The sequence below is a fragment of the Suricata suricatta genome, chromosome 9, assembly GCF_006229205.1.
Source record: "Suricata suricatta isolate VVHF042 chromosome 9, meerkat_22Aug2017_6uvM2_HiC, whole genome shotgun sequence".
In the NCBI taxonomy this organism is placed as follows: domain Eukaryota; kingdom Metazoa; phylum Chordata; class Mammalia; order Carnivora; family Herpestidae; genus Suricata; species Suricata suricatta.
In genome coordinates this window covers 72,060,189-72,073,986 of record NC_043708.1, presented here as the reverse complement: position 1 = coordinate 72,073,986, position 13,798 = coordinate 72,060,189, and the positions used below count along the sequence as shown (strand labels likewise).

Sequence of the window (13,798 nt, the reverse complement as noted above, 5' to 3'; positions counted from 1 at the left end):
CTAACTCAAAAGACACCCTGCTCATAGCTGGATGTGGGGCGCTAAACAAGGGGAAAGGAGTTAGAAGTCAGGATGCAAGTTCTCTATTCCCTTAGCGGATGCAAAAGTCAAGGCACTGAGCTCTGAGAGACTCAATCCCCTCCTGGGAAATCCTGGTTCATTTCTCTCCACAGTCTTTAAGGGAAATGGATTCTGACCAGTCAGGCAATCCTTCTGCTCTCCCTTTCCCCTTCTTTCAAGGCACAGAGGCAGCTGCTAAATGGAAATGGATGCAGCTTGAGTTATATATAACATCTTTAGAGGAGACCCTTAATCAATGACTCCAAATGCCTCCACACCTAGGCTCAAGTCTGGGAGCAGCTGTGACAAAAAGAGGCACTTACTCCAGGTACAAAATTTAAGGGGGAACCAAAAAGCCTAGTAATCAAGTAAATATTATTTTAATGCAACACTTAAAATATTAATTTAATGCAAAGTAATCTGTGATGACAAATATCAAAATATCAAATAATAGGACCTTACCTTGTACTGGCTAGCTCACTAATTGATGTCACCCTAAATCCAACCCTGTCAGATTGGGTCTCGATTTAAAACATAGCTATTTTATTCATCAGTGAATTTTTGCATTAATTTTGACATTTTTAATGTTTGTTATCTAGATTCCTGGGATGTGTGGCACCTATAAACTGTGTACATGAAGTGAGCGGCTTGCTCACTTGCCCTAACCCCAGTCCTGCCTCGGATTCACTCTTGGCTCTCAACACATGACCCAGAGAAAAGGAACAAGAAATTAAAACATATACAGAATTTGTGGTTTAATTCAGAAGAGCTTTTTTTTTATTAAAGCAGAATGAAATGATTCCAGCTTAGCCATACCAGGAGAGACAAATTGCTAGTGGCTACCCAATTCACAGGAAGCATTACCCCACGTCCACGGTGGAGGTGTGCCCCAGGGAAAAGCGATACCAGTACCCTACACAGAAGTCTGCAAGAGAGGAGAGTACCAGTCCCCCTCAGACTCAGGCAGTGGTCTCAACTTATTTAACGTATCTCTGGAAAGTAACTGGCCCCATGTTATCACAAGTGACAACAATAAACCCCTCCACGGAGGACATATGGTACCTGCAGGCAGGGTATCTGGTGCCTTCAACGAGCTGACAGACTGTCATTTTGAACTCTGTCAAACTCTGGAAACATAAAGTGGCAGAATGGTTCTGACAATTCATCGTCTTGGGAGAGAGGCAAACACTGTTGATATTTCGAGGCCTCTCGTGGATGAAAACGTGCTCCTTTTTGCAGGTATTGTCAGGTCCCCTGATGACTCTTTGTAAGACCATGTGGTTGCAGTACCTTACAGGCACGTCACTCTGCGGATAGTCCACATGCAAATGCTCTATGGTGGACGCCTCTCCTTCCTCGTTCTGCTCGTTTTCCCAGAACAGAAGCATCAGGTAAATTATCACCATTAGTATCATCAGGGGTGAGATTCCCTTCACGTCTTCTGCTGAAGGCCCTACAGAGTAAGGAAAGACAGGACATAGCAGAAGGTAATCGGATTCCTCCAGCTCCATCCCCCGATCTGCTCTCCCACCCTTGGGTTATTTTACTTCCTTCTCTCTGCTAGTTAAAATCTCATGCTCCAGCTGGAGGCAGAGTTCCTCAAGCAAGCCCTTTTGGTCTATTTCAGCTCTCAGCATTTGGCATTGAACTGTTCTCTGACCATTCCCATTGTGTTGTATTCGTTTTGCTTCTGCAGGTTCCGTGAGATCTTCGATTTCCCCTGAATCCATCCGAGTGCTTAACACAGAGCGGAACATGTACAAGGATGCTCAAAAGCACCCATGCCTGCTTGTTTTATTCCTAGTGCTGAATGACCTCCTTTCTCCTAATTGTCTCAACACTAATTCCATCCAGTTCCACATGTTTTCAGCACTATTAATCTGTTCTTCCCAGTTCTTCCAATCTCTCCTCTCACCTTTTGTTTTTGCCGTAGCTCTCACAGGTAGCATATCCTTGTGATCATAGATCTGCGAAAGTCCTCTGTGTCTAGCTGTTCCTTGGCAATAACTGACAGGGAGCCAGGTGAGTGTGGGGAGGGCCAAGGGGAAGAGACCAGAAAGGGAGGAGCCTGTGAAGCGTGTGCTTGGGTGCCATCGGGAAGGACGAGAAGTTATCTTCAGAGGGAGAGTTGCGTAAAGCAGGTCCTGAACGAGTCCTCATTAAACAAGCGTAGATTTTCCAAAGCGTTTATTAAAGTCCTGATGTCTGTCAGACATACTATCATCTATTTTCCAGATTTGCAGTCAGTCCTTCCAGCAAGCCAGTGAAAGAGCTATTATCCCCATTTCATTAAAGAAGAAACGAGGTGCAGATAGATTATCGTTGAGATAGAAGAGGGCAAGAGTAACAGGAGTCTCACCCTCTCAACACTTAACACTTGAATATCAAGTCCTAGCAAGCTTCATTCCCACATGGTGTCCAGGACATGACAGAAACAACTCCTTGACATTAACATTAGTCTTGACAAAGCCCTGGGCTCCTGGGGGAGTATGGCCATGGTTCCCAAACCCAGTGGTGAACGCTGGAATCACTTGGGCATTTTTAAATGCCACCTCAAGACATTCAGCTTTAACTGGTGCTGGGTGTGACCTGAGTTTGAGATATTGAAATATCCCCCAATGATTCTAATATGGAACAAAATCTGGGAACCACTGGCCTATGGTGTTCTTGGGAAACTGACATAGGGAACCAGTGGACAAGGGTTTGATAAAAGGCCGTGGCATAAGACACTGAGAAAATAAGAGCTTTTTTGTTGCATCATCTCCTGGTCATTTGATACAGAAACAGGAAAATGGACTTAATTTTACTACTTCTTGTCCTGAAATGATTTATATTTTTGAGAGACAGCTACATAGTCTCCTCTGTATATATTGGTTTCTTTCTAACTGGAAAGAAGAAAATGATTTTGGGGTGGAAAGCGGTCTGCAATACTAGAAAAGGCTTCAAAGTCTTTCTATACATCAACAACCAAAGCGAAATTCCAGACCATGGAAACAAATGACTAGGGGGTTATTATTTACTTTCCCAAAATTTACAGAATGGGTGTCCTTTTGGAACTTAATCTGTTCCGTTTGGGATATGTGTTGCACAGTGCCACAAAGACGTAAATGCATAATTAATTGCTTCTAGTGAAAAAATTTTGATTTGCACACTATCAGCAGAAACATTTCCATCTTATAAAGAGAAATATATATACACATTGTAACCTGATCATTATTTCCTGTCAGGACTTCCAAGTACCTGAACTACAGAGGCTATATTACGTTTACAGAAGTGGGAGGCAACCTTTGTTCCAAAACTTATCCTCACCTGAGGCAGCTAGCCCTGTCTGTACATTTCAGAGGACTTCCCTGCAGAAACTGAAAGGGGGCTGGGTTCACATGTTACATGATGCTGGCAGTCTGGGATAAAGCACTGGTAATGCCTAAAACCAACAAGAGTTAACATCTAGATGCAGGGGACTCCCTCACGTCAGCAATAAAAAGACAAGAAACTCCCGAGAAGAAAAAACTGTCAAAAATGATGAAAAGCCAATTTGAGAAGAGAAAGTCAACATGGGTGATGAACAATGCTCAACCTCACTAGTAATCAAATAAACAGAAATTAAGATACTCAAGAGATATCAGTTTATACTCATCAAATTTTCAAAAATTAGAAAATCTTATGTCTGGGCTCCCAGCTGGCTCAGTCATAGAGCATATGACTCTTGACCACAGGGTTGTGAGTTAGAGCCCCACATTGAGTGTAGAGATTGCTTAAAAAAATAAATATTAGGGGCACCTGGGGGATCAGTTGGTTATGCAACCAACTCTTGATTTCATCTCAAGTCATGATCTCAGAGTCACGAGATCAATTCCCAGGTTGCACTCCAGGCACTGAGCATGGAGCCTGCTTAGATTTTCTCTCTCCGCCTCCTACCCCACGTACGTGCTCTCTCTCTCTAAAAAATAAAATAAAATCTTGTTTCAAAAAAAGAAAATCTTATATCAAGTGCTGGCAAAAATGCTAGTGGGCATGAAAATTGGTGTGGTGATACTGGAAAGTAATCTGGAAGTATTTAGTGAAGTGAAGAATGGGTATACCCAGGGTACCTGGGAGGCTCAGTTCGTCAAGCAAACAACTCATGATCCCAGACTGGTGGGATCAAGCCCCATGATGGGCTCTGCCGCTGAGCGTGGAGTCTGCTTGAGATTCTCCCTCTCTCCATCTGACCCTCTCCCCTGCTCACTCACTCTTAAATAAATAAATACATAAATAAATTAATTAATTAATTTAGAATGAATGTGTTTACCCTGAACCCTGTGAGCCCATCCTGGGCATAGATGCCACCAGAATCCTTCCAGGTAGAGCACACAGAGGGGTGTGAGGGGTGCTCATGGCATATTGGTACCAGGACAGGGCTGGAGGTAACTTAGGTGTCCCCTTTGAAGGGAATGGATGAGTGAAGATGTATTGGATACATAAAATAAAATAGTATAAAGCAGTTTCAAAAAGTAGACTTAGAAATAGTCACATGGATTGAACTGGAAAACACAGTGCCATGTGAAAAATGGTAAGAACCAGAATGAAAATTCTTTCCAATTTATTAAAATTTAAGACATACATGCTCCAAAATAATACAATGTATTTTCTAAAGGTATACAATATACAGGATGGAAGAACATGGATTAAATACTCTAGCACAGGTATCCACGAGGGTGAGAGAAACAGAAGCAGGTACAAGGAATAAAACGTGAAATAATAAAATTGAATGAAACAAAGGAGAGGCCTAACATGGGCTATAAACGGAATCTGACAAATCAATTTTGTGCACCTGAAGAGGGAAGGGAGGAAGGAAAGAAGGATGGAGGGAGGGTGGAAGAAGGAGGTGGAGGAGGAGGGGGAGGAGGAGGACAAGAGGAGGAAGAAGAGAAAAGGGATGAGTTGAAGGAGGGGGGAGCAGGGGAGGGGGAAGAAGGGGAGGAGGAGGGAGAGGAGGGGTGAAGGGGGAGGGGGAAGAGGAAGAAGAAAAACAGGAAGAAGGAAAGGAAGGGAAGGGAGGGAAAAACTGCACCTATTTTCAGACTACTGCATTTTTCCTAAGGCTCCTCCCCACACTCTGACCCCCTTTGCTGAACTTTAGGACAAAACCTAGGGGACGACAGGAGGCACATAGCTACTGGAAATTAAAATTAGTGTCAGGATGTAAAACATCATTAGCAATTCCCCTAATCACTCACTTCATCAAATGAATAAATTGCCCCTCAGGATGGCTGGGGAACTACCAAGCTCCAGTACCCACGATACCAGGCGATAGTCTCAAAGTGACAGCGGAGGAAGTGAATACTTACTCTGGGTGCCTTCAACCGCCGGGTAGGAAGTTCCACTGTGCTGAGGCCACCGCATGGAGAGGACACTGCGATGGAGAGAAGTGCGCCAAGAGCTCCCCCGGTCTTGGCTCTGCCACAGGAGCCGGCGGAGGTCATTCGTGTGCTGTGGATGTGGTTGGCTACCTCGCAAGTCTTCTGCAGTTGCCTAATGCCATGCTCAACTTAAGGCAATATAGCAGGTTGTAGTTTCTAAAAATGGCCACCAAATATTTTCCATTCCACATTCTCTTCCAGAATCTTGCCACTCCCCTATTAAAAGGTAGAGTCCGTGTCCTTTCCCAAGAACTTGGGGGGGCCTTTGTGCCTGCTCCCACTAATGTAGCCTGGTGCAAGCGATCCCATCACTTCTGATGACCTCCGAGACTAGGTCTGCTTGGCCACGCTTCTCTTGAGGCCCTTGCTCTGGGTGCCTTCGGCAGCCATGTATGAAGTCTGGCAACACTGAGGCCACCACAGGGTGACGCCACGTGGATACATAGAGATGCCCAGGTCACTCCATCCGTTCTAGCTCCCTGATGCTCGAATCTTCTCAGCCCAGGGGCCGGATGGCATGTGAGTAAAAACAGGCAAGACCTCAAGTAAGAACTGCCTCGCTGAGCTCAGTCAGCTTCCAGATTGAGGACTGACATAATTATTATTGTAAGTCACCATTTTAAGGTGATTGTAAAACAGCAGTAGATCAACAGAATAGAGGGCTCATCACTTTGCTAAATCTCCTGAAGCAAATCTAATTCCACAAATTTTTAGGAAGTCATAGATACCACTGAGGTTTTCTTAGATATAGAGTATAAGTTATCACACAAACAATAACAAAAACTAGTTTTTAAATCTCCATCTGCTGTAAAAAACCCCAAAAGTTCCCTTCTGACTTTCTCATCTCTCTCCATCTCTGTCCTGAGAGCCTCCCTTTCTTGGATAGCTCACAAGGTCTCCTGGATTCCAGCCTCCCCTCCATGCCCCCCACCTTCCCATCAATCTACTTACTTATGACCAAATAAAGACCCCTTCCTGAACATCCAGTCACTTTAAAAAATCAGTGAAGTATAGTAAATAAATAGTATGAATCTTACTCTACAAACATGGGAAAGAAAATTATATTTCATTAATGCTTCTATAGCAAGTTGAAACTCATTCTAAGTCTTCTGTCCTACTAAGCAGGGGAGAAATTCAACTTCCACCATTATTAAGTTTCCTTTTCCTCGCTAGGTAGGGGTGCAGGAGAATCTGGAAGGCAAACCATTCTTGCTCCTTCTCACTATGGGACTTGTCCCGGCCAGCAGCATAGGCCAAGGGAAAAACGCTCTTCTTAGTTTCCCTTATATAGACTCTCCACGTGTAGAAATTTTACAAGAATACTTTCAAATAACCCAATTTATTACAGTTAGCATATTTATTGTTAGAATATATCTTTTAATCCTAAATGATCTTAATAGGAAGGGCCCTAGCCTTATTCCAATCTTTCTTAATATCCTTTATTATTTGTGTTGGCTTCTATATAAATTCCTAGGCTATACATACATCCTAATACACAACTGATTTTGAAAAAAAGATTAAAAAAAAAAGAACAGGAATGCTGGGTGGCTCAGTCAGTTAAGCATCTGACTCTTTTTTTTTTAATAGTTTATTATCAAATTGGTTTCCATATAACACCCATTGCTTCTCCCCATACGTGACCCCCACCATGACCATCACCCCCCTCCCTCTCACTCCCTCCCCCTTCAGTCCATAGTTCGTTTTCAGTATTCAATAGTCTCCCATGATCTGTGTCCCTCACTCTCCCCAGCTCTCTTTCCCCCTTCCTCTCCCCATGGTCCCCTGCCAGGTCTCTCCTGTTAGACCTATGAGTGCAAACATATGGTATCTATCCTTCTCCGCCTGACTTATTTTGCTTAGCATGACACCCTCGAGGTCCATCCACTTTGCTACAAATGGCCAGATTTCATTCTTCCTCATTGCCATTAATTTCCACTCAGGTAATGACCTCATAGTTGTGAGTACAAGCCCTGCGTCTGGCTCCATTCTGAGCATGAAGCCTGCTTAAGATTCTCTCTTTCCCTCTTCCAATCTCTCTCTCAAAAAAACAAAAAGAGGGACGACTGGGTGGCTCAGTCAGTTAAGCATCCAACTTTGGCTCAAGTCATGCTCTCATGGTCCATGAGTTCCAGCCCCATGTCTGGTTCTGTGCTGGCAGCTCAGAACCTGGAGCCTGTTTTGGGTTCTGTGTCTCCCTCTTTCTCTCTCTCCCCATCCTCCTCTTATGCTCTGTCTCTCTCAAAAATTAATAAATGTTTAAAAATTAATAATAAATAAGAGAAAAAAAATTTTTTAAGGAAAAAAAGTGGCACCTGGGTGACTCAGCGGTTAAGCATCTGACTTCAGCTCAGGTCATGATCTTATAATTAATGGGTTTGAGCCCTGCATTGGGCCCTTTGCTGACAGCTCAGAGCCTTCGGATTCTGTGTCTCCCTCTCTTTCTGCTCCTTCCCTGCTCATGCTCGCTCTCTCTCTCAAAAATAAACATTAAAAAACTACAAAAAAATTTAAAGAGATCATCATTACACCTTTTCTAAATGGCAGCTAATGATAGAAAACACAAGGTAACAGTAGTATGAACAAGATGGAAGTATATTTCTTGTGTAAAAGGAAGCCAGGGGTAGTTAGTGCAGGATTGGGGAGGTGCTTCAAGGTGCTGGAATTCTATCCCAGCAAGTGGCTTCGAAGTCCTGGTCTAGATGGCTACTCTAGCCCTATCACGTCGAATGCCAGCCATCAGGGGAAAAGGCACAAAAGGGGCATGGCGCCGCCTTCGAAGGGTACATCCCAAAGTTTCACACCCCATCTCCACTTGTATCTCATTGACAATAACTCAGTTATAGGATCACATTCAACTGCAAAAGACAGTGGCAGATGCTGGGCTTATTCTGGGTTGGCATGTGCCTAGCTAAAATTCTGGTTGTTATGACTAGGGAAGAAAAGGGGAATTAACACTGAGGGACAACTAGCAGCAAGTTCCCACTTGCCTTCAGGCAAACACTGTTCTGCAAAATGGTAAGAGTGTGCTTCAAGAAAAAACTGTCATGATCTAAAGCTTCACAAACATTGTTATTATAGTCCTTCCCACGGGGAGTCACGAAATTCACAAAGCATGAGATTCTGAGAGGCTTGACTAATTTCCTTTAATCCTGAACTTTACAAACTGATTTGAGCATGGAGCTTCATCTGAGCGGCACCACTGTTAACATCCAAAGGAACAGGGTTCTATGGAACAGCAGTTTGGGAAATGCCGTGAGGGACTAGGAGCCATAGATGACACTGGAGTGCGAACCAAGGAAACAATACACAAAGGGAATGTAACTTAAATAGTCCCAGTTTTTTTAGATTTGGGGGATTGCCCTTCCTGTAATATTCATATGAAAATAATCCAAACCCCAATGCTCACTAAAGTGCCCTTCCCAAAGGCACTTTAAAATGTTTATTTATTTTTGAGAGAGACATTTGAAAGGGAGACAGAGAGAGGGAGACAGAGAACAAGCAGGGAAGGGGCAGAGAGGGAAGGAGACGCAGAATCTGAAGCAGGCTCCAGGCTCTGAGCTGTCAGCACAGAGCCTGATGCAGGGCTTGAGCTCTCCAACTACAAGATCATGACCTGAGCCAGTCAGCCACTTAATCAACTGAGCTACCCAGGCATCACCTGCCACCCCCCGACCTTGTCATGGAGTGTTTTTTAAGTTTCTTTAAATCCTGCACTAACTTCTCTAATACCCACCAAACACAAGGATACGGGTTGAGAAAAAATCTTAACACTAACTCACATGCACTACTTCCAGCAGCCATCAGCAGCCCTTCACTAGAACTCCCTTTGGATGTCCCTTTCCTTAGTACTTCTGATATAGGGTTTGCTTGTTCCCCTTATCATTCCCTGCTTTATATCTCCTCTTCCCCAAGCCCTGGGCTCCCCTGTCCCCTGAAGAGTGATGACCACAGAATTCCCATGGAGTAGGGTGCGGGAGACCTAATCGTGCCACAAGAGGGCGCTAGGGGCACTTTTCTTGAAGATGCATTTTCTGAGGGCTTCACCTAAAGCCAAGGAAACATGAATTGCCCATATCAAAGAATGGGAGTGGAGGTTGCAGAGTTATTAGGGGAGGGTTAATGACCGCACCACCAGCCTTTAACCACTCCTTAGTCTGTACCTGCCTGGCTCCCACAATTTACCTATCTATCTATCTATCTATCTATCTATCTATCTATCTATCTACATGCGCAGGGGATGAGGGGGTGCCTGGGTGGCTCAGTTGGTTAAGCATCAGCTTGGCTCAGGTAATGATCTCTCTGTTCGGTTGGTGAGTTCAAACCCCACATCAGGCTCTCTGATATCAGCACTTAGCCCATTTCAGATCCTGTCTCCTCCCTCTGCCCCACCCCCGGCTCACGTGCACCCGTGCACTTTCTCTCTTCAAAATAAACCAATATTTAATAAGTAAATGGTGGCTCAGTTGGTTAAGTGTCCGACTCTGGATTTTGGCTCAGGTCATGATCTCATGGTTTGTGACACTGAACCCTGCACTGGGCTCTGCACCGACAGTGTGGGGCCTTCTCGTGATTCTCTCTCTGTCTCCCATGCTGGCACTCTCTCTCTCTCTCAAAATAAATAAACATTAAGAAAAAAAATTTTTAATTTTTATATATATATATATAGAGAGAGGATGGAGGTGGTTTCTACGTGAAATGCGACCCTTTCTTGGCTACTAATTAAAACTACAGAAACCTGGGCCTTACCCTGGACCTACTGAATCGAGGACTCTGGAGGCAAGGCTCTGGAATCTGTAGTTGTAATCAGTAGCCCATCTCTGGTGATTATAATGCACACTGATGTTTAAGAGTTACTACACTAGATGAGCCCCGAGTTGATACACAGCATAATTTCTAAGGACTTGCAACCAATCGGATGACAGAACTGACCTGTACATTATAATATGGAGTACCCAACACCTCCATACTGAAGCATCTGGATTCCTGCCCTGCTGCAGAGCTTCCATCCCCAAAGGGTGAGTAGGCCCCTCAGTCACATGACTCAAGCAGTCCCTTGGAGCGCCCCCCGCCCTTGGACACTGGGAGGGCCTGCCCCCAAATGCACTGTTGGAGGAGGAAGGATTGGTCTGTATTCCTTAGCTGTGGTCCTCAATTACCTGCGTTCTTTCAGCAAATCTGGAGACCATTTCACAGGGGATGGTAGACATGAGCTGGGGTGATCTGGGTTCCACCAGGGACAGGCAGGAGAGTGGGAGAAGTGACAGTGTGCCCGTGGGCTGGAAGCCAGGCCAGGGCAGGCTGGGGCAGGGGTGTGGGGGCACTGGCAGTGAGAAGCTGGGAATGGCTTGGATTCAGGAAGGTCACTGAGGGCAGAGGGTGCTCTCCCCCGCCCCCACCATCGTTCTCTAACTCTCTTTGTGCCTACTTCTCTGTAGTAGGCACACCTTTTAGCACCTCCCAGAAGACTGAAGGGTTGGAAGTACTTCTAAATTGGAATCTGATTTATTTCCTCCCTATTCATTTTCACCAAAGAGCCCTCTCAAACCATCTTTACCTCCTGCCCTGGTGTGGAGAACAGTCAGATGATAGGTTTCTTTCCAACCCTGGAAGGGGGCCTTGCTGGTGAGGAAATCTGGGCTGGTTCCCATGAACTCTCATGCAACCAAAGTAAAGCCCTTGTGTCAGGAAATAACTCTAAGTGCAGGGCAAAGGGCATGGGCCCTTACCAACTCCTCTAGAACTCCTTTCAATTATCCACGTCATCTCTTCCTTGCTTCTCCAGAAGCAGCCCATCTCCACACTCCCTGTATGTAATTTGGCTTAACGACTGCTGTGTGGAGCAGCAAAGGGTTTATTTGGCCTTCTTTCCTACATGCGGGCGTCTGGAGAGCCAGGAAAAGGAGGCTGTGTGCTCCAGCACACTGCCTGCTACTTCACAAGAGATCAAAAAGTGTTTGTGGAGCGGATGTGTGAAAAAGAATCCCTAAAACGGAGTCAGACACTCTAAGGGGGTCATAAAATGGAGCCGAGAGCCATTGGGAAGTGAGTCTGAAGCACGTCCTCACTCTGCTGAAACCCAAACCTCAGCACTGTACAAACAACATCCTGGAAAACATCCACACACTTTGGCCAGAAGGCTGGAAACACTCCCTTTGCGTGACTCTCCAGCAGCATTCTGACAGCTCAGCACTATTGCAGCTGACCCCAACCGCATCTCATTCAAAACGACTCATGTAAATTCTCTTTCCTTTTGAAATGCCCTGACCTCTGTTGTCTTTGCAGGGCACACTTTTGGTCCAGTCTGCGCCTTCCGGGCAAGACCCCAAATCAACGCATACATTTATTCTGCAGCTTGCTGCTCTGTCTTTTGTTGGCCAACAGATAAAAAAGTAAAAGACTTCAAGTCTTATTCTTCCTCTGCCACAAACTAGCTGGGTGATCTTGTGCAGAGTTGTGTCCCTTCTCAAAGTCTGAGCACCTATATTCCTAAAACAGACGTAGTAGAAAAGAATAAAGGAAGATTTTGACTCTGAGGTTCCTTTCTGCTGTCACAAACTAAGTTTCTGAGCTAAAGTGAAATGGGCCAATGGCTCTTCTCTTAAGATGACAGTTTTCTGGCTACCATAATTACTCCTCCCCCCCACCCCCACCCCATCCCCATCCCCCACACAGAGTTGGTATAGATGTGGTCTCCACCCCCAAGTCTGGAGTCTGGATAAGTAATGGGGAAACAGGGAGCTGATCCTGGTCACCAGGGCCGGAAGTGGGGAGGTGGGGCTCTGATTCAGGTATGTGGTAGAGGTGGAGGAGCCCTGTGAAATGGCTTAGGAAATTAACATTTTGGTCAAAAGGACACACACTGTCCTAAATCAAGAACAATAACTATTAGCCAAAAAGGGGGGGCATGAAGCACCAGTATTCTGGGGGAATCATCAGCTACCTTTGGCAGCTGGAGAGCTACTCCCTAAACAAGCTGTTAACTGCAGGACTCATGCAGTACCTTTCCAAGCCTCTGGTCAGCTGCCAACCTGCCCTCCCACCACCTGCCTGTCTCTTTGTCCAAGTGAGATCATCAGCCTGGAGGTTGCATGTTTCCAAGAACAAGCTGCTCCTGACTTGGGCAGGACATGTTGAGACTCAGATCGGAGGCTATCAATCTCAGCCTTACACTTAAAAGCCTCAAGTTGTAAACATGGGAGATCCTGTTCCTCCTTGGGGGCAAAGCAAGCCTTATTTTCCCCTCTTCCTTGGTAACTTTAAGTGTGTCCCCGAAACGACTTCCAGCAGGCCATGGCCCAGGGGAGGCCAGGTTGAGGGAGGCTGCATAAGCACAACCCCAGCTACTTGGTAGCCTCCCCCGTCCCAGTCCCTTCAAGATTTCCACTCCTGAAAATGCTTTGATCTTAGCATATCTGGCTTCTCATGTGTGTCCCCAGGCTGAGCCCCCAGCAGTTTCCTCAACTCTCACTGAGGAAGGACCATTAACCCAGCCTTCCCCACAGCAAGTCCAAGGACATTCAGATCTTTTCCTATCACTCCCTGCTCTGCCCTCCTCTCTGGGCCAGTTCCAGCTCCCCTGAAAATCAGTAAGATGCCCTGAGGGAAGATAAATGATTGTCCCCTGAGCCCAAATAATTAGTGAGGCCACAAGGAATCCATATTCACTAAACAAAGAAACAAACCAGCTCCCTTTTCAGAAGCACCCAGCTAGGGCAGAATGAGCAGTGGCCTGGGAGTCCTGAAAGCTGGGTTCCTGTCTTGACACACTGGCTCTGCCACTAAGTAGTTCTGTGGTCCTGAGCTTCATTTCGTGATCCTCACCAACCTCCTTTAAAAGTGGCCGGGAGGGGGTGGAGCCAAGATGGCGGAGAGGAAGGGAGCTCTGTAAACTCCGTCCGCACCATTTATCGAACTGAGAAGGATATTACGCTCATCTGCGAGAGCGGAAGGAGAAAATACGAACTCCAGAAGGAATAGAACCTCAAGGATATCTGAGTGAGTGGGGGCGAACGGGCCAGCAAAGGACGGGCAGGGGAGGTAAGATCCCCAGCCCAACGTGGCGCAAGTGCGCAGCGCCTGAGAGACGAAAGGAAGAGACAGAGTCGGAACGCGCTCATAGAACTGTCTCTGGGGAAGAGGTATAGAACGCTTGGCTGCGCTTGGAGACAGAAACCCACTCCATAGATAACTGCAAGGTAGCCGGAATCCCGAACCGGGGAGGCGCAAGAGAAGGAATAGCCCCCAGCCCTAAGCCATCTCGGCGGGGAATCAGAGGCGTCTGTGGCTGTGAGAAGCGGCTGCGCTTGGGAGGCGCGCTCAGCGGCGGGAAGCGGCCC

At 45.9% G+C, this 13,798-nt stretch overlaps 1 protein-coding gene across 4 annotated transcripts in view; it reads right to left on the bottom strand.

Moving 5' to 3' along the window:
- Positions 1-807: 807 nt before the first annotated feature.
- Positions 808-13,798, bottom strand: part of RNASE12 (ribonuclease A family member 12 (inactive)) — an 86,393-nt gene continuing 73,402 nt past the window's right edge. For 2 of the 4 annotated variants that reach the window (XM_029951259.1, XM_029951258.1), the window contains one exon: positions 808-1,513. In XM_029951259.1, the coding sequence (XP_029807119.1) occupies positions 1,038-1,475 (438 nt within the window). In that variant the 5' untranslated portion in view covers positions 1,476-1,513 and the 3' untranslated portion in view covers positions 808-1,037. Of the gene's footprint in view, positions 1,514-1,975; positions 2,081-5,390; positions 5,958-13,798 lie in introns of those variants that run through there. The other 2 variants (XM_029951256.1, XM_029951257.1) reach the window with 2 other exon arrangements.